The sequence below is a fragment of the Mastigoproctus giganteus genome, chromosome 6 (assembly GCF_048544385.1).
Source record: "Mastigoproctus giganteus isolate SK-2022 chromosome 6, ASM4854438v1, whole genome shotgun sequence".
NCBI lineage: Eukaryota > Metazoa > Arthropoda > Arachnida > Uropygi > Thelyphonidae > Mastigoproctus > Mastigoproctus giganteus.
Genome location: NC_143580.1, coordinates 89,381,435 through 89,407,532, shown reverse-complemented (window position 1 = coordinate 89,407,532; position 26,098 = coordinate 89,381,435). Strand labels below are relative to the sequence as shown.

The following is a 26,098-nucleotide window of genomic DNA, read 5'->3' as shown; positions in this document are numbered from 1 at the left end:
TCTAAATACCTAGTCTGGGCCCTGCCTTCCAGTTTGAATTCCGCCATCATGACTATTTCTAGTTCCGTTAATTCTTCCTTTTCCTTAATCATTTTCAGTTTTCTCAGAAAATGTTCCACATTTTCTGATGGTTCCCCTTTAAATACTTTTAAAAATTTGCTTAACTTAATTGGGCCCCTATTATCATTCCCTATACTAACAATTGTTTCTCCTGATGTCTCCTGCCCGTTGATATTTTCCTCCCTTTCTCTATCCCTACTGCTGTTCGCTCTCCTTGTAGCCATGACTTATCTTTCGAGGTTGGGGTTTAATCTAATTAACTCGTTATTTGTTGTCAATACCTTTCTTATTCTATAACTTAATTCACCTAATTCTAAACACAAGGAAATTCTATTTCAGTACCCACTTTAACTACTTACTTTTTCACTTTTCACTTTCTGGCTCGCCAGCTGAATTTTTTTCTATCAGTTTCAGCAACTGGATTACATATATATATACATATATATATTTTTTTTTTTTGTCGTTCTGAACTCAGCCTTCCGTCGTGAAGAATTATCCTGGCTTTCGCTCGCCAATTGTGGGGGGTGGGTAAGAAGCTATTTTATTTATTCTGAAAATCCTATTCTGAAAGGAGGCCTACAATTATATTATATTATGTTATATTTTTTTTATATCCCCTTATTTTAACCCCTCCCACTTTAACACCTGACTTGATTGATTTCAGAAAATTCCCAGACTCACGGGGACCCCTAATATAATAAGGTATTCTTCCACTGGACTGGCTGAGTTTAGAAATGACAGACACACACACAAGAATGTAGAATATACAAATTTGTTTATTATTGTCATATTATATATAAGAAAATTACAATAACCTTTAACAGAATACAGTATTTAGTTTGACACTTGTTATTTTACTAATTTTTAAATGTGTATATATCTTGTAATTTACAGTCAACCTTGTTATCAAAAGAACTACTAAATCCTAATACTTATATATATCACTGTGTCTCTTCATGTTGCTCTACAAAGATTTCAGTAGGTCCGGGCATTTATTACCCCTCACAACGCACAATCTGTCTCTTTGCTCCTTAACAGTCCATGTAAGTCAATAAACCACCATCAGCCAATGAACAGACAAAATATAATTTCATAAGTGCTCGTTTCCCAACTTATTAGGAAATACATATATATTCATTCCAGAATCCTTACTTGCAAACATGTCAACAGTCAACAATATCCAACAAATTTACTTAGTTACCTTTCCGCTCAATTAATCCACTATTTCACAATTAGGGCTAGATGCTCATTTAATTGTTTACCTGTTTAATCATTTTCTACCCCAAATAAGTCATACTCACAGCAATTTAACATTCACAATAATTCAAGGACAAAATTTTTACTTCCTACTACAGGTTAACTTACTCTTAAATTGCATTACTCTGATCTCTATACTAAATTGAATTATCACTCCTTAAGTATTACACTCGTTCAAATATATATGTATATATATTTAGTACTTTGACATTCTCTCTTATAACTTATAGCGTCCTCCTAGAGTCCTTTTCATTATTAAATTAGTTCCCCTTTTTACAAATTATATTCTCAGTACTTATTCTAACACTTACGCAATGGTCTGGTATTCCTCCCTGCTCGGTCTCTCTTCCTATCTGCTCGGGGTGAGGACTGGAAAACGAAAGGTTGCTCATCCGGGGAACACAGTAATCTATCCTGGGTTTCTCTACCGGGTACGGCACGGCTGAAGATAATACGGGATCTTATCTCCTTTCTTCTTCCATCTGCGTTGCGTCCGAGGACTGGGATACCTTTCGGGTCGACTAGTCACTCAACTGCTCAATCGAGAAATTTGCTTCTAGGGCGTTTCACCATTCTTCCTCCATAGACTGCATTAACTTCTTCAAGGGAACGATACTTCCGACTCTAGACTTTCACAAAATAAATTCTTATAATCAATTCTCCCACTACAGCTTCCATCTCCCCAGGACTGCTTCCACCACAAAAACTCCTCCCCGAATGAATCCGGTATCAATTTTTTCTTCCCTTCTCTCCTTTCTCTCAAATTTCCCACCGCTTTCTTACTGGCCAATCGTTGACTTCCACATCCTTTCATTCGTGATCCTATTCGTCTCCCTTCATTTCCGTGGGCGTGCTTTCTTTTTCCTAGTGTGATCGAACTTCCGATAGACTGGAAATTACTGGATATTTCTAGAATTTAAACGTAAGTTCCGGTCAGCTAAGAGTTTCAGGCTTTCTTTGTGACCTCACCCCCATATCCATTTCTAGTCGCCCACACCTGCTAGAGGTCGAACCGTGAAATCTATAATAGGGCCACTTCCGCACTCAGTGCCCTTTCTATAGAGTATATGCTCCTGTCTTAAGTGGGATTTGTTTCGGTCCATTATGATTGCTTTTACTGACTCGCTTAAGGAATTTTTCCATACAACCGAGATTTAACTAACTGGGTGTGTTTGGACTAACCTTCGAATTTCAGTGTTTCTTAACAAATGATACTTGACTGAAACTAACTATATACGCCACAATTAATTCTTCCAATATTTAACAAACTTTATAATTTATTGTAAGGCTGGGTCCTTACAGTATCACAAATACTGTTTGATTATTTCTTTGTTGATATCTGTTTCTTTCAACTTAAAATAATTTCATTTTGATTTACCTGTTATGACTTCTGATGCTTTTTTTCATACTGACTAGATCTGTTAATTATGAATATCTTATTAATATATTAGTAAATCTTATTAATGTATTAACTTTTTTTCCAAAGAGAAGTGAAATTGTATCTTACCTGTGACCGTTAAAATTGTACGAACTCTCTCCTCACCAACAGAATTATTTACGACGCAAACATATTTTCCACTGTCCTTTGAAACGGCGAACTGAATTACCAGCGAACCGTCCAATTCAGTCATTCTGTGATTTGGAATTAAAGATACCAGAGTTCCGTCTTCTTCCTTGTACCACCTGTATCAGATTTAAAAACTAACATTGAGAAATGTTTATTGGAATACCTGTTTATATAAATGGGCACGATACTGAACATAGAAATCTATCTGAATTGATGCATTTCTGATTTTTGAACAGGTGAATGATATGACATTGGATGTTGTTTAAAAATACTAATAATCTCTGAATACCAGAGATATCTATGGTGACTGAATCTACCTCTTCTTTTATTGTCAATAAAGCAATATTACAAGTTATTTTCGCAACCTTCACTTTAACAGTTGCATTACTGCTAGGTTGTCGTACTATAATTCGATTTTAAAGATGAGCGAAGTCATGAGTGGTGTATTCGAAACTTTTACGAAAGGATGTTCATAACAGCTAGCAAAGATGGGATATGCTATTTGTAAGGAACGTAGCAATAGTGAATCTTTATTTTTGAAAAGCGGGTTAGAGTTTTGTTTAATCTGAAAACGACAGTTGTTTTAATCAGTTCCACATGGTACTTTAGATAGACACGAGAGGCATTTTTTACAAAATAAAAATTTTAAAAAATAATAAATAAAATAATAATAGTAATAACAGTGATTCAAAATAGCGCAGCAGATAAATTCCTGTCGCATTTCATATAGTATTATACTGCTTAAAAATCGCTGCTTAAAAACAATCCACAGAAATAACACTTCGTTGGAACTCAGGATACTTAACAATTCCGGGAAATGAAGTAGCAAATAAGGCTGCTAAATCAGCTACATATAACAAGTAATGCTCTGTGGTTATAATACTAAATCATTTGAAACTCATCTTCGCACACCGTCTAGAAAAGTCCGCGAGGAAATTACTGGGTAAGGGGGCTCCCATCTAGTAAGTATGGGCTTGGTACACCCAGGGTCCTGAGCTGGATATCATCGTTCTTCTCTTTCTTGGTGATTCCCTTCTACACTCTCTCTCCCTCTCTCTCAGGGTAACTCAGGAAATTTTTTTTTTTTTTTTTTTTGGCTGGTGCAGCATAAGCCTCAGGTTTCCTTGCACCGTATAGCTAATAATATTAATAAAAATAGCGGTTTTTCGTCTGGCAAACAACAAACCAATTTGGACATTGCACGCAATTACAGACACTACTGACGCCTCATAACCTTTGTGACTTTAGGCTTAACACACAGCTAACTCAGTATGTTAAAAACAAAATATAAACAAATACTTATAACTGCTGTTCTCTACACCAATTAAGGACCACTTATAAAAAAAAAAAAAAAAAAAAGCAAGGGAAGGTAAATAGACTGGTATTGAAAGTATCAAATTCCCAACAGGATTCATGAAATAAAACCCACAAATACTGCACTTCAGTACCAAACGAAGACGCAGAGACATTATGCTTAAGCGATTGAGGATGGGTCATGAGAACCTTGCCTACTATCGTTTATTATTATCATATGAAAAAGGCGTAATACGGTTTTAAAAAAGTTCCGTTTATTGTGAAATGCATACTGCTAGAATGCACTTGGGTTTCTATCTACTTTTGAAATGCAACTCAGCAAATGTAAAGGATCCGCTTTCCTTTTTCAACGAATCCGTGTTAACGATCATTTTTCAAAAAATATTAGATTAATAGGTACCTAAATGAGGCAATTTTTTGCTTTAGATGCTCTTATGTCATTAAATCCTTACGTAAACAATGAACTATCCAGCAATATTCTTGACATGTACAGTTAATCTACAGTAGACTGTCTTTAAAATTAATATTTGACTTTAATGATTGATTAGACAAGACATTCTGATATATTTGGATGAAATAAATACTTCTGAATATGTTTATAAATATTTGGCCTTAGAGTTCACTCATTCTCTTAATTATTAAAGCTTGATCATGCTTTGTATGGGATTTAGGTTTGAGGTGTGTTTCAGGCAATCGAATTTGTCTTGTGTCTTTGGACAATCTCCCAAATTCTTAGACTGGCTTGCAAAAAATCTCGCAGGACTTCAATTTTTGAAATCCTGTGAATTTTGGCGGAATCCGACGAAATTGATTGTTACAGGAATAGATATCGGTCGGTCGAGCAGAACAAGATAAATCGGAGAGACCAAAGTTCCCAGAACTGAACTAAAAAGGCACCACAAAACGCTTTTTACTAATTAAATCTCCATAAACGTTGCTGATGTTTTATCTGCATTGGTTATTGGTAGTTGTTCAACACTTTTTGAACTAGCAAAGCATTCAGCCATATATATTGATTTTATTTACACTCTATTGATGCTTAAAGAAAGTCAAATATCTTCCTTAATTTGTTCTCGAATGCAGCAAGAGAAATCAATATTATAATACATGGCTACTGAATTACTGGAGGAATGTCGTTTCCATAATTATTGTCGTTTCCATAAAAAGATATCTTTCGGATATCTTTTTAAAAAATCAGAACGACTATATTTTTAATTTGTAAAATAGCAAATTGATTATTAAAAACATAAAAATTCTCTTTAAGAATGTAGCACCGCTGAAAGTCCGTTTATACTAGTTGGATTCTTATTTTCACTTTGAACTGGAAGAACTGAATGGATTACAAAGGAAAAGCATCACAATTTATATCAAGAATTCTGGACAAAATGCTTTCATGTGAGGGAATTTTGTCGAGCCTGTTTCCACTTTCCTTGGAGGCGTTTGAGGTTTACGAAAGACGGTGAAAATTGCCAAGAACTCGCTTAAAAGAGGTTTTCAGAAATGATTTTTATTCACAATGTACTGCAGCATGGGCTTCTTCTGTGTGAAGAAAACCATTTTCGCTTACCAAAAGGAGAAATAACCGAAAGTGGAGCCAGGTATATTGAAGATGGCATTATAATATATATTCCACACAAGGTGCGGAAACAGAAAATGAGAACAAATTTGGATTATTTATAGAAATGAAAACAAGATCTTTACAACGAAAACACTCTGTTTCAAGTGTTACTAAATAAGCAATAGTATAATCATAAAGTATATTACTTTATATATTATAAGATTTACATACGGGTATTTTATTTTTATTATTATTTCCCCGTACATGTATAAGGTGGATGGTTCCACCTTACTCTGCATCATGGAAGCTTATTCCATGATGCAGAGTGCACTTTTCTGGTCGACGATTCGGCTAGAAAAATTGACTACACTGATGTAACAGTTCCAGAAGTTAAATTTATTAAAGAATTCAATTTTCCATGAGCTTAACGGAAAACAACACGCTTTCTTGCAATGTGGGAGGTAAACTGTTTTTGGCCATTTAGCTTGAATTGTAATGATTACAACTGCGATTTGTTAATCACCACTCTGTTTTTTTGCAATGGTGAAGTTGCTACGATAGAAATCACTAACGAAATGATGGATACCCACCACCAGACGTCTTCCTTAACTGGAAATAAAAAGATATAATTAGATTTCACTTAGGTTTAAAATGCTTTGTGCCTTATTTTAATTCCGATGTTTTATAACAGAAATTCACTGTCGAATGTTTATTTTCAATTGGCGATAAGGCAGTTAAATCTATGAGCCATTGTCGTCTTTCTAAAGTTTGTTAGAATGAAAAATCTGTGTGTGTATATATATATATATATTATACAAAGTATAATAAACATATGTTTAATATAATGTATGTTTAAAGTAATATTTTATACATAAAGGTAGCATAAATTGCAGTACAAAAAGTTTTGATTCAAGAGAAGCATCAGTGCATATTTGGAAAACCAGAGTAGTTGGGGTACTGTAGAAAAAAATCCATGAATCTCTATAAATAGTTGTGCTAACATTTCTAAAGCATTATTTATGAAATTTTCCAAGGTTTCTGACTACATCACAAAACTGATGACTGAGTACACACCAACGTACTATATGATTAAATTCAGAAAGGCGAAACCTACCGTAGGACGAGTTATTGTATATAATGTACGAGTACTTGTGTATGTGTTTGCGTCAGTGGGCTGGAATTACCATAATTCAATTGGAGAAATTCTACAGTTTCAAAGTTTAGTTGAATTTTTCTAGAAGGCAAGATGTATATTTTTTTTATTTGAGTAAAGTTATTTATGATACTAATATGACTTTATAAAAGTCTGATATGACTTTATACGAGCTGACTTCATAAATATTAACAAAACCAGATATACTCTTAAGGGCTTCGGACACAAACCGTATGTCCAATAACTCAAAATATGCTGAGTAATTCCTGCTCAGTATCAGTGAGTGAAAACTGGCCATGCGGTACACTTTTAAGCACAAATAACAAGCACAGCAGTGCCTTATCTGCGCAGTTGCTCATGCAGTAACAGTCAATCATGGTGATAGTTGGCATCGTTGGTTTCTCTACTCAGTGAATGCACACAAATGAACGGGCGGTTTCGCCCACTCACAACATGACTTGACGTGCACAACCAGCCATATGCGTTTCCCTGGCAACAGCCACTCGTTCTCAACACTCTTTAGCCCATTAGTTTGCTCTGAAGCCTTGCAACGTCGGGGTCTTTCCCGTTCACATGTGAATGCAGAACACCGTTCTCCCTGCTTAATACACAACTTCCTCCTTCGTCACGTAAGTAAGCCGTCAGATGTCAGTTCAAGCCACGCGAATGTAAATGCGTTAGGATCAGCCACGGCTCTTGAATTAGAAATTCTCCAAAGAAAAATATAAATCAGAGGACATGAGGAGAGAAAGAATGTGAAATCGCAATAAGAGTTCCAAAAAACACAAAGCTGATGTCCAATTCTTTATTAGCTTTATTTGCATTTGGCTTGTTTCCTTCCAATAGCAGTTTCTCTCAAATACAGTAAGGTTAGTACATGAGCGGTAATTGTACACAAATCAGAGGAAAATATTTCCTAGGTGTCACTTAGATAGAAATAAATTGCTATGTGTGTAATTTGAAAAGCAAATATAAGGTGAGATTCCAATACCCTCGCATAATATTAGACACCATAATGTGGCAGTGCCGCCAATTGAATATTATCCATTACTTGGCAGTGCGTGAAAACGAGCTTTACATCTATATAAGTTGACTGCTATGGTCACTGTTGAAAGCTGCGCGAATTCAGTCCCAGGTCTCGCTTTACATGAGAGCTACAAATCATAATTGTACAAGTAGGAAATTACCGTAGTCCTTTAAGTAGAAATGAGCAAATTAAATTTGCTACTAAGGGCATCGATCTCACTCTTCACTGGAGTAGTACTTCTTGTTTAAAGTGTGTATTAACAAGGCAGTTCGTGATGAGTGTGGCTTCACAATATGAGATCGATCCACTTCATAGCAAATTTAGGTTTCTCAGTGCTGCCTACAAATTGAAGCTATATCCGACTTATGCGAACAGTCTTTTTATTAATTTGTCATGAATGACAACTCCAACACATTTAAAACTGTGGACGTGTACAGAAAAATAAAAATAAAAAATAAGCACCAACAGGTCGGATAAGGATGCCCACGATTTGGATTCATAACTTTTTTTTTCCCCCATGTTATATATATATATATATATATATATATATATATATATATATATATATACAAAAAAATCATCGAAGGGTATCTACATAAAACTATGAACCAGTTCTGTGCTGGATGGGCAATAGCCATATCAACCAGCCAGTTGATAGGGGTACCGGCCGCATCAACTGAGGGCAGCAGGTTCTCGCAACCATGCTGTCAACTTTTCATCGTTGAAGGAGTAGGGAAAGTTGTTTGTGGTACCGTCGTTAGGAAAAGTAATTGTTCATGGAATTATAGATGAAGTATGTAATGGGACCTTGAAGTAGACTCCAAAAAGTAATACGTGTATCGCATATAGCCAGTAATGTATCCAACATGCAAATGACTCTTTCTATCCAGTTCTTTGCTAACAATATTTTGATGGTAAAGTATTGGGCCTGGTATCATTCTTGTGGGCTTTTTAAGACTCGCATCTGAACAGTCAGTACAGACGTCAAAGTATGGAGTCGAGTAAAGTGGACATGGATAAATATTCATCTCAATCGATTAAAAAGACCGAATCGCAGGTGACAGACAGATAGGAGAACATATAATGAGTAACGACAATTATTTTCAATCTACCACAGAGAACTTAAATCACTTCACAGGTTTAAGAGTTTTGCAGATAAATGGACAACGGTCTCGTGCTGTAGCTGATGAAATTCGTGTTGCAGCTTTTGAGAGTGAGTTTGATTTGGTTTGTATTCTGGAGCCATACTATACGGCCCAAGTGGGAGGACATGCATACAAGGTTATGGGATACCCGTCATCTTGCCGAGTTCTTGCTGCTACAGATGTTCCTCCAAAGTCAACTATGGTGGTTTTGAATCGGGATATTGTATTGACGGCCATTACTAATGAATGTTCTGCAGATATAGTATGCACGATGGTGGCGCTGAGGGATCTTTCCTTTTGTTTGGTTTCTGCATATTGTTCTCCTTTGGCAGATTTTCTGGTTTGTTTGCATCATCTGGATAGGATTTGTTCAAGTTTTGCTGGGAGTGGACTGATACTGGTTGCGGATTTGAACGCTAAATCTCATTTTTGGCATAGTGGTGTTGTTGATTCTCGCGGATCTCTGTTGGAAGACTTGATTTTAACACACAATTTAAGTGTGTTAAATTGTGTGTTAAACCTTTTTACTTTTTCTACTTGTCACGGCCAGTCAAATATTGACGTGACTGTTGTTTCTCTCGGGTACGCGGAGAGAATACTGAATAGGGATGTGCTGCATTCTGATTTGTTGAACAGTGATCATAGAACTATTTCCTTCTGTGTTGCTCCTGATAATATGCGGAGGGATTTTGGAACTGGTACTTTGAGAAGATTTTCTATGGAAAGAGTTAAATGGGTTAAATTTGGTAGTTATTTGAAATCAGTGTACAATGATGAATTTGTATTATCCCTGAATAATTTGAATGCGGAGGAGTTGGTAGCTCACGTTGAGTACCATTTGTTTCAAGCCACGTTGCACTGTGCTAAAAGAAAACAAACTAAAGTGGCCCCGGTACCATGGTGGTCAGTCGAACTGACTGTTTTGAGGTCTAGGGTGATGAGGGCTAGAAGAGAGTTACAGCGAGGCAGACACCTGTCTGGGCCGGATGTGGAGTTGCTTGCTGGTAATTATCGATCTTTAAGACGACAGTATCACAAAGAAATTGCTCGAGCTAAGCAGGAATGCTGGCAGAAACTGGTCAAGGAGGTGGGAAATTCCGACCCTTGGGGTCTGATTTACAGAATATCACGGGATAAGTTGGCACGAGGTGAAATTTACAATACTGTGGTGACCAAAGGGGTGGAAACTGATGATTGGTTTAGTACTGTTCAACGGATAGTTGGGGAACTTTTTCCTGAGGATGTGTTGGAGTCGGATACAGTTGATCAAAGTGATACAGTTGATCAGGCCAGAATACGTCTGAGTAATTTGGTGTATGATGGTTCATCGGAGATAAGTTTGTTTTCGTTGTTTGAGCTGGGGATTGCCACCGCGAGGTTGAACACTTAAAAATGTCCAGGGTTGGATTTGTTAGAAAATAAAATTGTGTTGAAGTTTTTCGAGATCTGCCCAGATGTATTTCTCAAAATGTATAATAAATGTTTGTTGGAGCGAGTGTTCCCGAGATTGTGGAAAGTGGCTCTTCTCAAGATTCTACACAAGCCCGGTAAGCCTCGTGAAGATCCTCGAGCTTATAGGCCAATTTCGCTTTTATCAAACCTCGGTAAGCTGTTCGAGAGGTTATTGCTTCCTAGAATAGTTGACGTCCTGACTGTTGGTAATGCTATGTCGAATTTTCAGTTTGGCTTCAAGAAGGGTCATTCGACCGAGGAGGCAATATTGTCATTAATTAATCATGTGAAGTCCTCTTCCGAGAAATATGTTTTGGTTGTGTTTGTAGATTTTTGAAGGTGCTTTTGACTCCGTGTGGTGGAGAGTGTCCTGAGTGTTTTGAGGAGGTCTGGCTGTGACCGGTATTTATATGGAGTAATACGTTCATATTTTAGAGATAGATTGGTAAAGGTATGTGCGAAGCACTTAATGTATAGCTATTATGTAGGCCGAGGATGTCCACAGGGATCAATGCTGGGTCCAATTTTTTTGAATGCCGTACTGGATCAGTGGTTGCAGAAGTCTCTAGCTATAAGTTGTTTCCGTGTGGCGTACGCGGATGATTTGATTGTGGGGTCCCGGGTGGACCTAGAATTGTGTTGGAGCATAGAATACAGGAAGTTTTGGTGGACCTTGCTGATTGGGCTGCCTTGAACAAGTTAAATTTCATCCACAAAAACTAAATTCATGGTATTTAAAAATCGTTTTAAATCAAATTCCTTTTGTGTCCAACATTAAGTACTTGGGGGTGATACTGGATGATAGGATGAGGTTCCATTTACATGTTGCACATTTGAATGACAAAATAAAGAAGTTTATTTGCTCAGTTGTACGAATTTCAAGAAGAGAATGGGGTCTTAGTAAAAAAACTGAGTTTATATTACAAGACGATCTTTTTACCAATTATTGCTTATGCTGCCGGTGTATGGATTGCGGATGTGTTCAAGGCCAGAATCCAACGTAAGTTAAATGTCGTTGCAACGTTCTATGTTACTGACTTATTTGTATGCACCACGGACTGTGTCTACGGTGGCACTTCAGGTGATTGCTGGATTGTTACCTCTGGATTTATATGTGGTCTATAGAGGAATGATGTATGCGATGCGGAAGGGTATTCCTGCACAATATCTAGGGATGTCATTGAATCTTACAGCTACAGTTAAGGAGGAGAAACTTCGAATTTGGACTGGGTTGGTCGGAAAATGGAGAACACGGTGGAGTTCTTCAGAGGTGGGAGAGATAACCAGGAAAATCATTCCTGTGGCAGATTTTGCCATTACTGAACCGGTGTCGTCGTGGTTCTGTCCGTCTATGTATACCAGTTTTTTTGCTACAGGTCATGGATCGATCAGAGATAAACTGTATTCTCGAGGGTTGGAGCCGGATCCATGGTGTTCTTGTGGAGCGGCAGAGACTTGGCAGCATATTTTGTTCTCTTGTCCTTATTATAATGCTGAACGGTGTCTTTTGGGAAAACAGATAGCTAATTTTAATGAAGATAACGTACATACATTGGTGCAAGGAGTTAACAACTTTCAGGCCTTGCAAGAGTATGCAAATGATATGTTCCCTAAAAGATCTATCACACGAAACCTCACGGACATTGAATTGGCCATCTACAACCAGAATCTTCACTGATTGCATCAGGGCGTGGGAGCTTCAAACCTGGAAGCTTTTGGTCGGGTCTGGGGCTCCTGGGCATGGACCACTTAAGTGTTTTTTTTTTTTTTTTTTTGTTTATTTATTTATTTTGTTTATTTATATTTTTTTATTTATTTTATTTATTTTTAAATTTATTTTTTTTTTTTTTGTTCGGTTGTTGTTCAGTTCTTGGGTTTGGGCGGCCCAAGGCTGGACAGCTGGCGCTCAACAGTCTAGCACTCTCTCTCTCTGAGTGTTTAATTGCGCTTTGGCGCTTCAGCTTTTAAAGATAGAACCAGGTCCGGCTCCACGTGCCAGGGATGGGCATCAGATTGCAGTTGAAGAGTTCAGCTGCTTTCTGATGGCAAATTGACCTGACATAAACAACATACTACACTCACAAACATTTCTCTTATATTTACTTTTATTCTTTTCTATTCAAAATTTCTTGTTTATACACTTAACTTAACTTAGATTATGAACTTAACTTAAATTTTTTTTTTTACTTTACTTCTCTTTTCAAAAATGTTTTGTCTTCTTATTTCTTAGCTATCTTTTTATTTATCAGGTCCACTTTACAGATTTTCTGTTTTAAATGATTTAGGTGGAGATGGGCATTTGCCTAGGAACCACCCTGAACCAGTATACACACACACACACACACACACGTCCAAGAACGGCGTGCTTTACATCAGGACAGATGGCGTCTAGCATTAGTCTGAGTGATTAATGGCTTATGAACTGTTGCATATATATCATGGAATCAACTCTGATTCAATGGTTCAATCTTGATTAAACAATAGCTATCCTGAGATTCATACTTTCTGGATTTGAATCCAGTAGAGACCGAGGGATAATTTGGAACGATACATCAGGGAGCATGTTACCGACGAATATGATTATCAGCCTTGAAGTTTCTTAACTTGTTTTGTAGTAATTGTTTCTTGTGGAAACTAGTATACGCAAGTTCTGCGACCCTTATAGTAGCCATGATAAATTGAGTTCGCTTTTTCCTTTGAGACTGTTTTATACATTGTTAGACAAGTTAAAAGATACTCGCCCTTTAACTTTTTTTTTTAAATCAAGCACATATTACTCGTGAACAAAATAACAGTTTATTTAAAAAAAGTTGTTAATACTTAAAACCATATTAATGTTTTGTGGGGTAACCAAGAAAATGTATAACAGCTTAACAATATCTGCTTTGGAGCATACGAGGTTATTTGACGTTTCTTTCTCAAATAACGTTTTCAAATGAAAATTTTTCTTCATTAACACATTCCTCTTTTTTTTTTTTTTTTTTAGTCTGTATTCGAAGATTTTCTATGTGGTTCAAATTTGGTGAATTAAATCCGGTAGAACCGAGATAATGGAACTTTTTGTGGAGGTGGTGGGGGAGGGAGTCCTTAGCGAATTGTGTGATACGGGAAAATATCATCCTGAAAAATGAATTCTCCTGTTGTTTGACAGCATATTCTTCTTCTTAGATGATACTGAAGGTATCATCTAAGAAAAAGAATGTCCTTTTGTATTATGGCGTTTGCAGCGCTGTAAAAAATCTCAATTTCCCACACTAGTGGATGGAAAGCATCCACAGACTGTCATACTGATGGCGAACTGAAGTTTTTTTTTTCGTATATGAAGCTTACACAAATGTGGTCCAACTGCAGAAAACTCTACAGCAACTGCTGCCACTTAAATTATTTTTTTGTGTTATCACTAAATAATACTTTTCGCGAAGACCCAGTGGTAGTGCTATATTGAAGTGACGCAATTCTTACTTTCTTCTGTTCAGTCAGCATTGGTAAAGGGGAATTGACAGGTCTTGGGCGTGCAGCATCGGAGATGTAGAGGATTTTAAGTTAGGATACACTATATCTTTTTTATTCGAAAACTTTATATCTAAAGTAGCAGTCGTAATGATGGCCTGTGGGTTCTTTCTACATACACACTAGCTCGTAGATGCAAAGAAAGCTGTGAAGTGAGGGTGATGACGTTTTGCCTCGTTAAGTATAAAGACTGCAGTGATCTGAAGCTAGAAGGGTGAAAAAGTCCTTATTGTGATCGCATTTTTAGCAAGAGCCACGATTCAAGAAACGAAATACATACTGTATGTGGTTTCTCAAAAGCATCTCAAAGGTTTTTAATGAATGGAAAGCAAACGGTTCTTCTACATCTCATAAAGAGTACCAGAAAACTATTTCAAGAGCGAAGCCGTCGTACTCTAAGGAGAAGTGTATGCAGGTAACATTTGAATTCAACCAAGGCCAGAACTGCCAGGCGCCTCAGTAGCCAAGTGGGAAGGAGCAGCAGCAACAGTGCGTAGCACACGCTTCTTGATTAGACCGGGGTTCGAGCCCGTCACCACCAAATACGAGGATTCGGAAAGGTCAGGGAATGACTACCGCATATCCCGGAGCAATGTGGCTTTAGTTGCTAATGCTCCTAAAAAAACCAAATAACAAACCAGAACTGCCCTATTTGAAACCGTTCCATGCTCAGGGAATCAGATTTGGATATTGGTGGTCGCCTGCTCATTCGGAAGATTGTTCAGATTGAAAAAGAATAAATCGCTTGCAATGCTGCCATAAACATGATTTTGACAGTGGAACAATGGAAGAAAGTCATGTGGTCATACGAATCACCATACACTTTGTTTTTGCTCTGATCCGCAGGGAGTATGGCGCGAACCTCAAAGCTATGGACCCTGCTTGCCTTGTTTGTTAACACAACCGAAACATCTGGAGATAGTATCAGGGTATGGAGAATATTTTTTTGGCATGGACTGGGTCCGTTGATACCGGTGGTGGGTCGAATGTCATCTGGGGAGTTGATCCCGAAGGTGATGGATGTATCGTGCCAAAATCCTGCAAGAGTGGTTCGGAGAACATGGCATGGATTTCTACCATCTTCACTGGCTCCCACATTCACCTGATCTCAGTATTGTTGAGAATATGTGGGATATACTTGAGAGAGTTATTTGGAAAAAATACTCCTTCAACTTTGTCGCAGCTATGCAATGTTTTGCTGGAAGAATGGTTACAAGTAAATCAAAACGCACCAAAACACTTCATAGAGTCCATTCCAAGCTTCACACTTGCTGTTATTCGAAACAAAGGCGGTACAATTTTACACGGTATAAAGGTTCGTATTTATTGGTTAGTGTGTGTATCTGGGGTACAGCAAAATACATGCGCTATAACGACAACGAAGCCAATCCTCTAATGTTGACCTGAAACTTCCGCAATAGAAATGGGGGGGGGGGGTCCACAACGTGTTTTGATCATTCACAAGTATTCCAAAATACGCTTATCGACTTGGTGTCACGAATGATATTTTGCCTCACTTGCTTTGGATTTACATAAACGGCATGAGTCTGCAGATAACTTTCACCTACATTTGGTAGTCATAGCACACTGGGGGAAAAAAACTTATACTATAAGTTCATATATATTATTGTATTGATACTCACGTAATGCGTATACTGTAAATGTTTCAAAAACATAACCTTCAGTTACGCCGAAACATTGGCATTAAATGTCGATTTAATGACTATATTTAAAAATAAAAACAGTTAATATAAATAAACTTATTTTATCAAATAATAATATTTATTTCTATTGGTAATATTCGCTTTTGATGTGTATACTTTCTAAAAGAAACTATCATGTGTAATTATTATACCTGTAAGTCGGAAGTGGATAAGCTTCGGCTGCGCAGGCCAACTCAACCGTCTGTCCTTCTTTTGTAGTAACAAATGGACGACTATCGGTGAATTTTGGAGGCGAGCTTCCGTGGGGATCTGAAAAATAAGTGCCTCATTTTTTTATATATATATAATATAATGGATAGTAATGCATGTAATTGCCTTGTCATAATCTGTTCTCTCATTGATTGCCATTGTTTTAATTAGTTAGTTCATGATAAGTAAACATAAATTTTGAATGCTATCAAAATACATGTTATCATACAACTAATTGAAATATGCTCTCGGCAATGATTTATTTTTTTTGTTATGCACTGAGGCGATAGTAGATTTTTCTGCAAAATGGGTGTATTCGTTGGCTTTCTGCCGAATGAAGAATTCAGTTTCCGAAAGCAAAATGAAAACTTCACTCGGGACCGCCCAGTTCGACCATGGTTGAAAATAAAATCACAAATTCCTCAGGTACACTAGCATTTCGACCCATGCCGTTTCCATTCGAGCTGAAAGAACAGCAATCAGACCCATTGTACCAGACTCGAGGAGTTTGGTTAGCGCAGTAGCTATGATCTGTGATTTTCCCCACGGTAGAAAACGATTTGAATTCGATATCCATTTGAGCAAATGTAACTTTTATGGGTTGTTTTCATACAATTGAAGAGTTAGTCGAACGACAGTCAAATTCGATGGATTTTCATCCTGGAAACGAGGATTTTTCATTTCTAAAAAGAGGCAGACCGACCATAATATAGAAGGCAAAATTTACTGATGGCTCATGGCCTAGCTTAACTTTTTTATGAGGGAGAGAGCCTAAAATAGAAAAATGCCCTGATTTATAGAAAACTGAAATCAGTATGATCAGTGGTGTTTGAAAGCGAGGACTTCCTCTTTGAATCAAACTATTAGTCTTTTCTTCTAGTGAGGTTATTGTGAAGGTGTACAAATGGTAAATTGCTGTCAGGGCGACTAGCAGTCAGAAACAGTGCGGAAATGGGGCTATAGCGCAAGGCGGAACGTTTAATATATATAACTGTGGAGCTACTCATACTTTCATCATGAGATATACACGACACTGTTTTCAGCGTTCATCTCATGTTAAACAAACTTATCAAAACAAAATTAAATTGACTATGTAAATATTCATCTTCAGTTGTTTAGATATTTAAATACTTTTGTAGTTGATCAGAGGATAAATGAAAATAATTATTTTGTAAAAACACGGTTTTTTTTTGTTTTACAATGCAATTACATTATTTCTGAACGTAGTAGCCTTTATCTCAATGTACTTTTCCTAACCACTTTTGCACAGGTAATATTTGGTTGGTGTAAAGTCAGGGGAAAATGGAAGGAGCTGTGAACTATCTTCTACAGCCCGATCCTTGATCGTTGACCCCAGGTGCACGTGAGATAATGCATTTATCGTGTTTCAAACAGACGCCCTTCGATAGCAGTCCTTACCATTTGTTTCCGATATTTTGATTCGCACTATTCGTCAGACACTTGCAATGTTTCATTCTTGGCATGGTTTACAGTAAGATATTGCAAATTTCTGTTCACTGTCTACACTCTTAGCAAGAAATCAGTCAACATAAAACCATTCTTATCCCAAAAGAAAAAACAAACACCTTTTCAGCTGACAATGCTTTTATGCGCTTCCAAAATCTGTTTTCACTTACTGTCGTGATCTTCAGATAAACTGGCTGCTGTAGGTGGCTCTTATTCTGCGATAGATTATTGTCAGTTTGCTACCATCGACCGCTAACATCGTACGGTACATCCATCTCCATGTTGACGCGTGATATGATGTCTCCTATTTGAAATCTCCTATTGCATAAATCACAAAAATGCCTAGTTTGAACGTGTTATCGATGAAGATTGATTCCTTTTGATCCACACTTTTCAATGCTTTTTCACCAGAGAACAACTCATTGTTTATTATGCTTATTTAATAATCAATGAATGAGTGAATAAATATATTTCCAAGTATATGCTTCTCTATTTTTACCAGATACAGAATAAACAGCAGCAGAATTTCAAATTGGAATGAACCTCCTTTTTTGCATCAACAAACGGAATGAAAAGCTTAATAATGCCATTGATGAATCGGCCGTGTTTACATTTCATTATGAAATTCCCTGACTTTCGAATACACCCTGCAAAAATGACTACTGAGAAGTGCATATGTGTACGTGCAGTTGGTTTCTGAAATAACAGGAAGCAAACCCAAGACTTTTGATTTATGCAATAGGAGATTTCAAATAGGAGACATCATATCACGCGTCAACATGGAGATGGATGTACCGTACGATGTTAGCGGTCGATGGTAACAATTGAGTGAGTAAATTAAATCGCTTGACTGAGCCCATGTAGCAACCAAAATTCCCGGCCCTCGTGGGTAGCACAGTTGGCAGGATCGCCGTCCTCCTTACACCGGATGGGAAAGACCGAAGTTCGAGTCCCGTTGATGACGGGAAGAATTTTTATGGGTATTTTCACAACGTGGTTGAGTTAGTTGGTCTCAGGCGAGCGTGGTGTGGTTTTTCATCCAGCAAAACAGAAAATCGACTACAGAACACACTCGATTTACAGACAATATACACGGAACAATTATGGACTTAGTCGCCGATGCTCCTAAAATCCTACAACAACCACCAAAATCCCTATACCTTTTTAATATTATTCCTTAAATAGGATATTGAAGAAAAATAACGTAACTGCATAATAAAAGACAGAAAAACACAAACAAAAACCGAATTCGATATATTGCAATTTTCATTTTGATTACAGAATTTCAAATACAATTACCCTGTTTTGAAAAGTATTGATATTTTCAAATTTCGCGGAATTAAAAGCAACAAAAATATTTTACACGTAATTTAAAGTCATTAACACCTGGCGTGTGTAGTATATAAAGGCAAGTGTCTTTATATCGATTACAGTTCATCGTGCTGTCTGCTCTATCAGAATTATACTCTCGATAAAATCACACGTAAATATGAACAATGAACATAATTATAAAAAGTGAGAATGATGGATGTCCCAGATATAGTTTTCGGCGTTCATTTAAAGAAAGGAGCAAACAGCAGTTGAGAAGTAAGTGGGAGCCACAAGAAGAAACACTCCTGACAAAAGTTTCATCAAGTTGGCAGCAAATTCGATATCATTCGAGCACAGTTTATAAAAGCAGAACACGATCACGCTAATTGCATTCGGTAATTACATTTATTAATGAATGCTCATTAACAGCAGGCGATTTATACTGCCTAATGATGTTTGCTATTAATTATTCTCATTACACGTTTACGACTAATAAATGGAGGTGTTATTAATCATTTAATAAAATATTTTCTTAATAAGCAATTAATTGCTCGGTCTCAATGGACAAATTTCATCAAATTCTAATCGAATACGTTCTCTAATGAATTGTCAGCGTTTGGACGCCCTGTTCGTTTGTGCCGTTTAACACAAGAGTCGTGATATGCGGGAATAAAGAAACAATGAATAATTTAAATTAACCCAGTAAATGCTGCACGCAATATGTTAGTGGTGGAGCATGCAAAAATGATTACAGTAATCAGACCAAATAACTTCAGAGTTTATTATTTCGAACGGGCACAGACATCACTAGAAGGAATATTTCGTAGATATTAACAAGTTTTGGTAATATCAGAATTGGGACATTAACTGCTTTACTTCTGGTACGTCTTCTAAGAATATTCTAAAGTATATAATAGCAAACAAAATATTAAAAAAAATACTTTTAATAAAACAGTGTAATGCTGTATTACGCAGTTCTTGTCTTCTTTCTAATATATAAAATTATTGCCCATGTATGAATACTTATTTTAGCAAATGGTGAATATCAAGGAGTCCAACGTTAAATTCTTGGTCCCACAAACAACTGAAATTGCAATCCTTGTGTAAGACTGCACTGGCCCTAGAAACGCACACAGGTATTGATAGTGGCCATAATTACAGTAGCTAAGGGGCAATCACTGGAGTTCTTTCCGCTCATAACAGCTAAATTTGGCAAAATGAGTTTTGGTTTTCTGGAAATTCTCTAGTTTTTTTGTGAAAGTTCTTTAATTGCGGGGGAAGAATATTTCTCGTATATTATTAATTTCTTATTGGCAGAAAAATATAATACTGTATAAGCTGGATGGTCTTAATGGCGGAATTAACAAAAGAATATCAAACATAATACAATAAATGCCAGATAAAATGCTCAAATTGCATACAAAATTTATATTTCAATGTTTCAAAGTATTCTTAATCTTGTCTCTTTACAGACAGACAAAAAACTTGGGGTGGTCAAAAACTTATATCTGGATTTTGTGTTTCAAAATTTGACTGAAAACAGAAAATTCTTCGGTAGGCTCTTTTTTAACCAAACAATCCAAAACTAATAGGTCTACTCTTAATACTTGCTGAAGTATATTTTGGAGCGTATTTTCGCCCTGTGCAATGTAAAATTAAAAATCTGGTTTCGCCTGCAGTGCATAAAACATGAGATCTCTTTTTTCAAGTATCCCTATTCTTACTAGTAAATTACTTCCATTTCTTTCCATATCTCAAAGTTTTACCCCTCTGTTCACCAAGCAAAGTAGAGTAAAGTAAAGAATCAGGGATCATCTAACTTAGAAAAGAACGCAGAAGAATCGAGTGATATATTACCTTATTACCTTAGCTTTAGGACTGTAATTTTTATGGAATGTTCTTCACTAGAAACAAACTTCATTTATCAGTTCTTTTACTCGCCAACCCATTCTCGAGAGACAGCAGCTGAAGTTCAGCTTCTTCATGACGGTCTTCAGCTTTCTATACTCGGTGTCAAGAAACAAATTATGCTACTTTGTCTTGTCAGATATTGGATCAATTGTTCCTTATCTTTTTCCTAAAAATCTATTTCATCTATGACGGCATATAATTATATTCCATCGATAAGTAATACTATGCGTGACAGCAAGTGGCTGTTTATTTCACAAAATATTAGTGAAATGTGTTGTATTAAAGATGAATGAAAAGCTATAAATACAGTAGAATATATTAGAAAACATTTGAGGAGAAAAAGTAGACAAGGGATTTTAGATTATAACCTGCTCTAAATTTCTAATGAGGTATTAATTAATGCCGAGGGTTGTCAATTAACTAATTTAAAAATTCGATCTATGAGATTAAGCTGAAAATAACGATTATCAATCACTGCGAAGTGCAAGGATAAAGAATTTGATGGAAAAGGAGATACCGAGCTTCAGTGACAGACCATGGATCACAATAGAGGGGAAGAGCGAAATAACCTTGTCAACAGGGCCTGGGAGACGAAATTGTGAAATGTCAAGTAAAAAGGATCGACGACTACATGTATCTCATCAATGCAAATTTATTTTTAGTAGATGCTCTTCCATTTATCGTCTGTAATTGGAAATAACTGCCATGTTTTATCCACAATCACTTTTTCTCTGATGATTTAAAATTTTATCTCGTAATTACTCTGAACTGAATGTTTTGTTTTTTTTTCGCTTCACATCAGGTAAACGCTGTGAAAGATCGGACCCTCCGTAGAAGGCGTGTATGCTGGCTTAAACTGACATCCTATAACAACTGGTATTAGAATAATCGGATTGGTTATAATGGGATCCCTCGTTTAATAAGTTCCTATAGAAAAACCCATAAGTTGATAGCAAATAGAGCTAGTCTCATCTGATATAGGTTACTAGTGGACGAGAACAGTATTTCCATAACCTGATCCATGAAGCTACCCGAGTTAAACCTGTGATTTTTATCTTTTAAGTTTTTCAAGTTTTGTGACTTATATTCACTAATAATGAATGGTAATTGACAAGTAAAGTAGTCATTGCATGCACTTTGCTTCTCCACCACCAGAAACGATCAAGTTTGCACCGCTGAGTCCACAAGCATTCCCAAACTTTATTTTCACAATTTCACGCTGAATGGGAGAAAAGCAAATTGCGTTACTGTACGTTTTGTACATCTTTTTCCAGTCACATAGCTTCCTGAAGAGCTGTTGCGGTCACAAAAAAATTCCTCCAACTGCATCGATCGTGTGCTATACGAGTAGCATCGCAAATTGTCATGCCCAGAAGTTCACTGATCTCATCCTTCCACCTAGTTGCAGGTCTTCCTCTGCACCTCTCCCCCTCGATTTTTCCTTCCATTATATTCTTCAACAGAAAGTTTTTTTCTCTTCATACTAATGACCAAAAAACTTGGTTTTCTTTAGTTGTGATGCTATGAAGAAGATTTTAGGCCTGCCAATTTTATTCAATACCCACTCATTTGTTTATCCATTCAATTAAGAAAGACGCAGTATTTCCCTGTAACACCACATTTAAAATGCCTCAATTTTTTTCCTGTCAAATCTTTTCAGATTCCATCCTTCACATGCATAAGTGGCAACTGGAAATATTAACAAATCCGTGATTCTCAGTTTCGTCTTTAGGGGCAGATCATGATCTCTCCATGATTTTATCAGATCAGCGACCAACATTTTAGCAATTGCCTGTCGTCTCTTTACATCGTTCGAGCAGTCACTATTTTTATTTATTCTTGACCCTAAGTAATCAAAGTCATCAACTTCTTCGATATCTTGCTCATTAACCGTCACTTTACAGAAACCGAGATTATCATCAATCATCATAATTTTAGTTTTACACAAATCAGAAACAATCCTTTTTTTTCTTACTTGCTTCACATACTCTCCTCAGAATTCCTTTAAGATAATCATTAGAATTACAAATTAGCTGGTATTGCGAAATTTGCGAACATTCCATACTATCACTGTCCAGTGATGGAACAGGTGCAGGGTCCAGTCGGTGTTACCTGTTCAAAAAAATATGGCCCAATCATGAATGTGGCTGTAAATTCACACCACACTGTCACTTTTCGAGAATGCAACGGGACCTCTTGGATAACTCGAGGGTCTTCTGTTGCCCAAATGCGACAATTGTGCGTATTCACTTGGTCATTTAAGCAGAAGTGGGCTTCATCACTCCAAAGGATGTTCTATGCGTATGTGAAACGAATATCTGCATCACCATGCAGATATTCGTTTTGGCTGCTATAGCATGTGCATCTCGGAAGGATAGTACCACAACATCTTGCGTATTACTAGCCTTACAGTGGAATATCCCCTTCACCAGAAACAGCTGGCACACTTGTGCTATCACATGGAGATTGACTTGATAAATCCACGACAGCCATAGCGACATCTACAGCACGAGAGGAGTCCACTTGTTTTTACCTCTTCCTGGTTGAACACCAAGGTGTCCTGTCGCTTCAAATTTCGCAATCATTTTACGGACAGCACAAACAGTCATAGGTCCACGTGGGCCTTATGCGCTTCTGAGGCCGGAATTCTCTTATAGCCTACAGCAGCTGCATTGCTGCTGTTCTGATAGTAGAGCTTCACTAATAGCGCCTTTTCCTGCAACGTTGTTGGCATTGCTGCTGTAGTGCAGGCAAACATCTACTGTATGATTTAAAGAGACTGCTTTGCTTTTATACAGTGCAGTAGAGCTGAGCAGTGGCGCTATGACAATAACTTACGATTATGCAAATAGCGTAAGTTATTTGCATAATCGTAACTAAGTTATTTACGCACCATACAGTGACAAATTTTGTAACTTTTTTTTTTTTCTAATAAATGGCGAGAGCATTCTTTATTGTACCTGTTGACCAAATTTCTCTTCAGTACGAGACTTAGAACTCGCTACAGAGCCCTCTACATAGGGATACTTTAATTTTAACAACCCTGTACATGAACAGTTTTATGATATACATAGTGTGTTTATTTTATAGGTACCGTTCAACAGTAATTTTAAAGAAAGTTTTCCAACGATGAGATTTTCCTACTTCAATTGGTTAACTGTAAATAAAATCCACAAATAGTTGATTTTGAATATTGAATCAAATTGCTGCAGATATGCATCTTTTTCTTTATTTAATACAAATAATAATAAAGCCATTAGTTAAATATTTGCGGTTTCATGCGAGTCGTCACTTTCTGTGAAAATCATGAAGAAAAAGGAGAACGTAAATTATATTGTAGCTGAATAAGGACCGTTCTCATGTCAACCAATGAAACGAATGAAAACCCCTATTGATCGATATATCGAAATGAAATGTCAGCTGAAAGAATTACTTGATAAAAATGGCTGATTAATATTAATTGACTATAAAATGAATAATTGACACCCAGTGGCAGAAAACGCGAATGTGTCCTAAAATTTGAATAATCTTTTATTAAAACAATCTGTAAATCGAATCTCAATAGCAATATTTGAGTTTATATCGGCAGTGAAAATCGGTAGGAATATCATATAACAGAAAACATTCGCTTCTGCAAACTTTGTTTACTTGCCTGTTACAAAAAGACGTCCAGAGATGGCGCTGCTAATCACTTCTCCAGTTAGGCGATGTCGTGTTTGGCAACTGTAACTGGTTAAGCCATCAGCTTGATTTACGTTCCTAATATAAAGCTCCCCTGATTGAATAATGCTGTATCTGCCTCCTGTTGTCAACAGAGATTAAATGAAAGAATTAAATATCTATTTTTAACAATACAATAAAAAGTTTTAAAACCGCGATAACTTGTTAGATCATTGAGTGAAAAGGATTCTGATTATTTCTAGAAGAGCTTGTTAAAATTTATACAGTTCAGTCAAAAAGTCTCTAAATAAGAGATAGACAGAATACATAGTGGACGAGAAACATGCACCAAGAAAAAAAAAATCCTTAACCCCCTCCCCCCTTAAAAAATCTAAAAAGTAACACGCATCTGTTTATACAATCATAGTGTGAAGTCTAAAGATATATAAAGCAGTATGACTAATTACTTCAATTAAGTATAACATACAGTTCAATTATACAACGACTATATAAACAATTCATAAATGTTTTAGGCTTTTTCGATGATTTTTCTCCAACCATTTTAAACTTAACACCTTCATTAATTGTAGTATCATTTATAGTGTCAAAACTAAATCGATTTTTAATTAAGCAGAGAAAACTCTTATTATCTAACTCCAACTGTCATAAAAAGGCGTGATGTTTTAAATCTGAGGATTTAGTCCGCAACGCTAGTTGATGGACCACAGTACAGGTGTACTGAGTAATTCTGTTTGGTTAGAGGAACTGTGTTCGTTTCCATTTTGTAGATTTCAGTTCGTTCCATATTGGGACTTTATTCTCTTGAAATAAAGTCTCCCGTGGTGCGTTTGTGAAGTACACTGTTTCAGAAAATGACTGGTTAGGGTACGCACTTTACTGAAAACATTTTTCCACGCCCTGAGCTTATCTTCCCTGAAAGTATCTGCTAGTAGTGAATAACAAGACTTCACAGATGAAAGGAAACCCTTCCTGCCCTTCAGTGGCCCAATGCTAAATGATTATTGTTGCAATTTTCTAGATGGACTGAAAGCTTTTTATTTGTAGGAATTGAGATATGAACAAACCAACCACTATATCGTTTTGAAAGAGTGATATTGACCGATCTCATTAATTTAAAATGCACCATCTTTTGCAATAAACTAGTAGGTTTTTAAATACCCTTGTCTTGGAAGATAAATATTATGATTTGTTCTGTTCATATTTGGACACGACTACATAGGTTAGAGGAGTTAATAACCAAACGGTTTTATAAGGATAAAATCATTTCATGAATTCAATGATTTTATCATTGAATTCATGAAATGATATGTTAAAATCAAATGTTGCGTCTCATATTTGCTGGAACATCGTCAAGTAACCTTGGTCGAACTTGTTCAAGAAACATCCGATATTTAGCGGAGTTCATGCGGGACGGTAACATGTATGGGCCGATTAAGCAGTCACCGACCATACCTGCCCACACATTTATTGCAAAGCGATGTTGTGCCGCATGGGGGGAGGGGGTGCACACTGTGTGGGTTGTCATGAGCCGACACATGAGCATTGTGCTGATTGAATAAGCCTTCCCGAGTGAAATAAGCCTCATCCGTGAACAAAACATAGGCTAGAAAATTCTAGTCTTGAACACTTTCTTGGAGAAACCACTGCGCAAAAGCCACACGTGCAGGAGGATCTTGTGGGAGCAGTAACTGAACCCTTTGGAGATTAAAGGGGTGTAAGGAATCGTCGTGCCAGACACGCTGTACACTGCAACGAGACACTCCTAAGGCAGA

At 36.7% G+C, this 26,098-nt stretch overlaps 1 protein-coding gene across 1 annotated transcript in view; it reads right to left on the bottom strand.

The window, feature by feature from the left end:
* Positions 1 to 26,098, bottom strand: part of LOC150084458 (cell adhesion molecule Dscam1-like) — a 435,843-nt gene that overhangs the window by 226,522 nt on the left and 183,223 nt on the right. The window contains exons 4-6 of the mRNA XM_090376242.1: positions 24,298 to 24,444; positions 15,899 to 16,016; positions 2,825 to 3,000 (exon numbers count right to left, since the gene is read on the bottom strand). Of these exons, the coding sequence (XP_090232368.1) occupies positions 2,825 to 3,000; positions 15,899 to 16,016; positions 24,298 to 24,444 (441 nt within the window). The remainder of the gene's footprint in view (positions 1 to 2,824; positions 3,001 to 15,898; positions 16,017 to 24,297; positions 24,445 to 26,098) is intronic.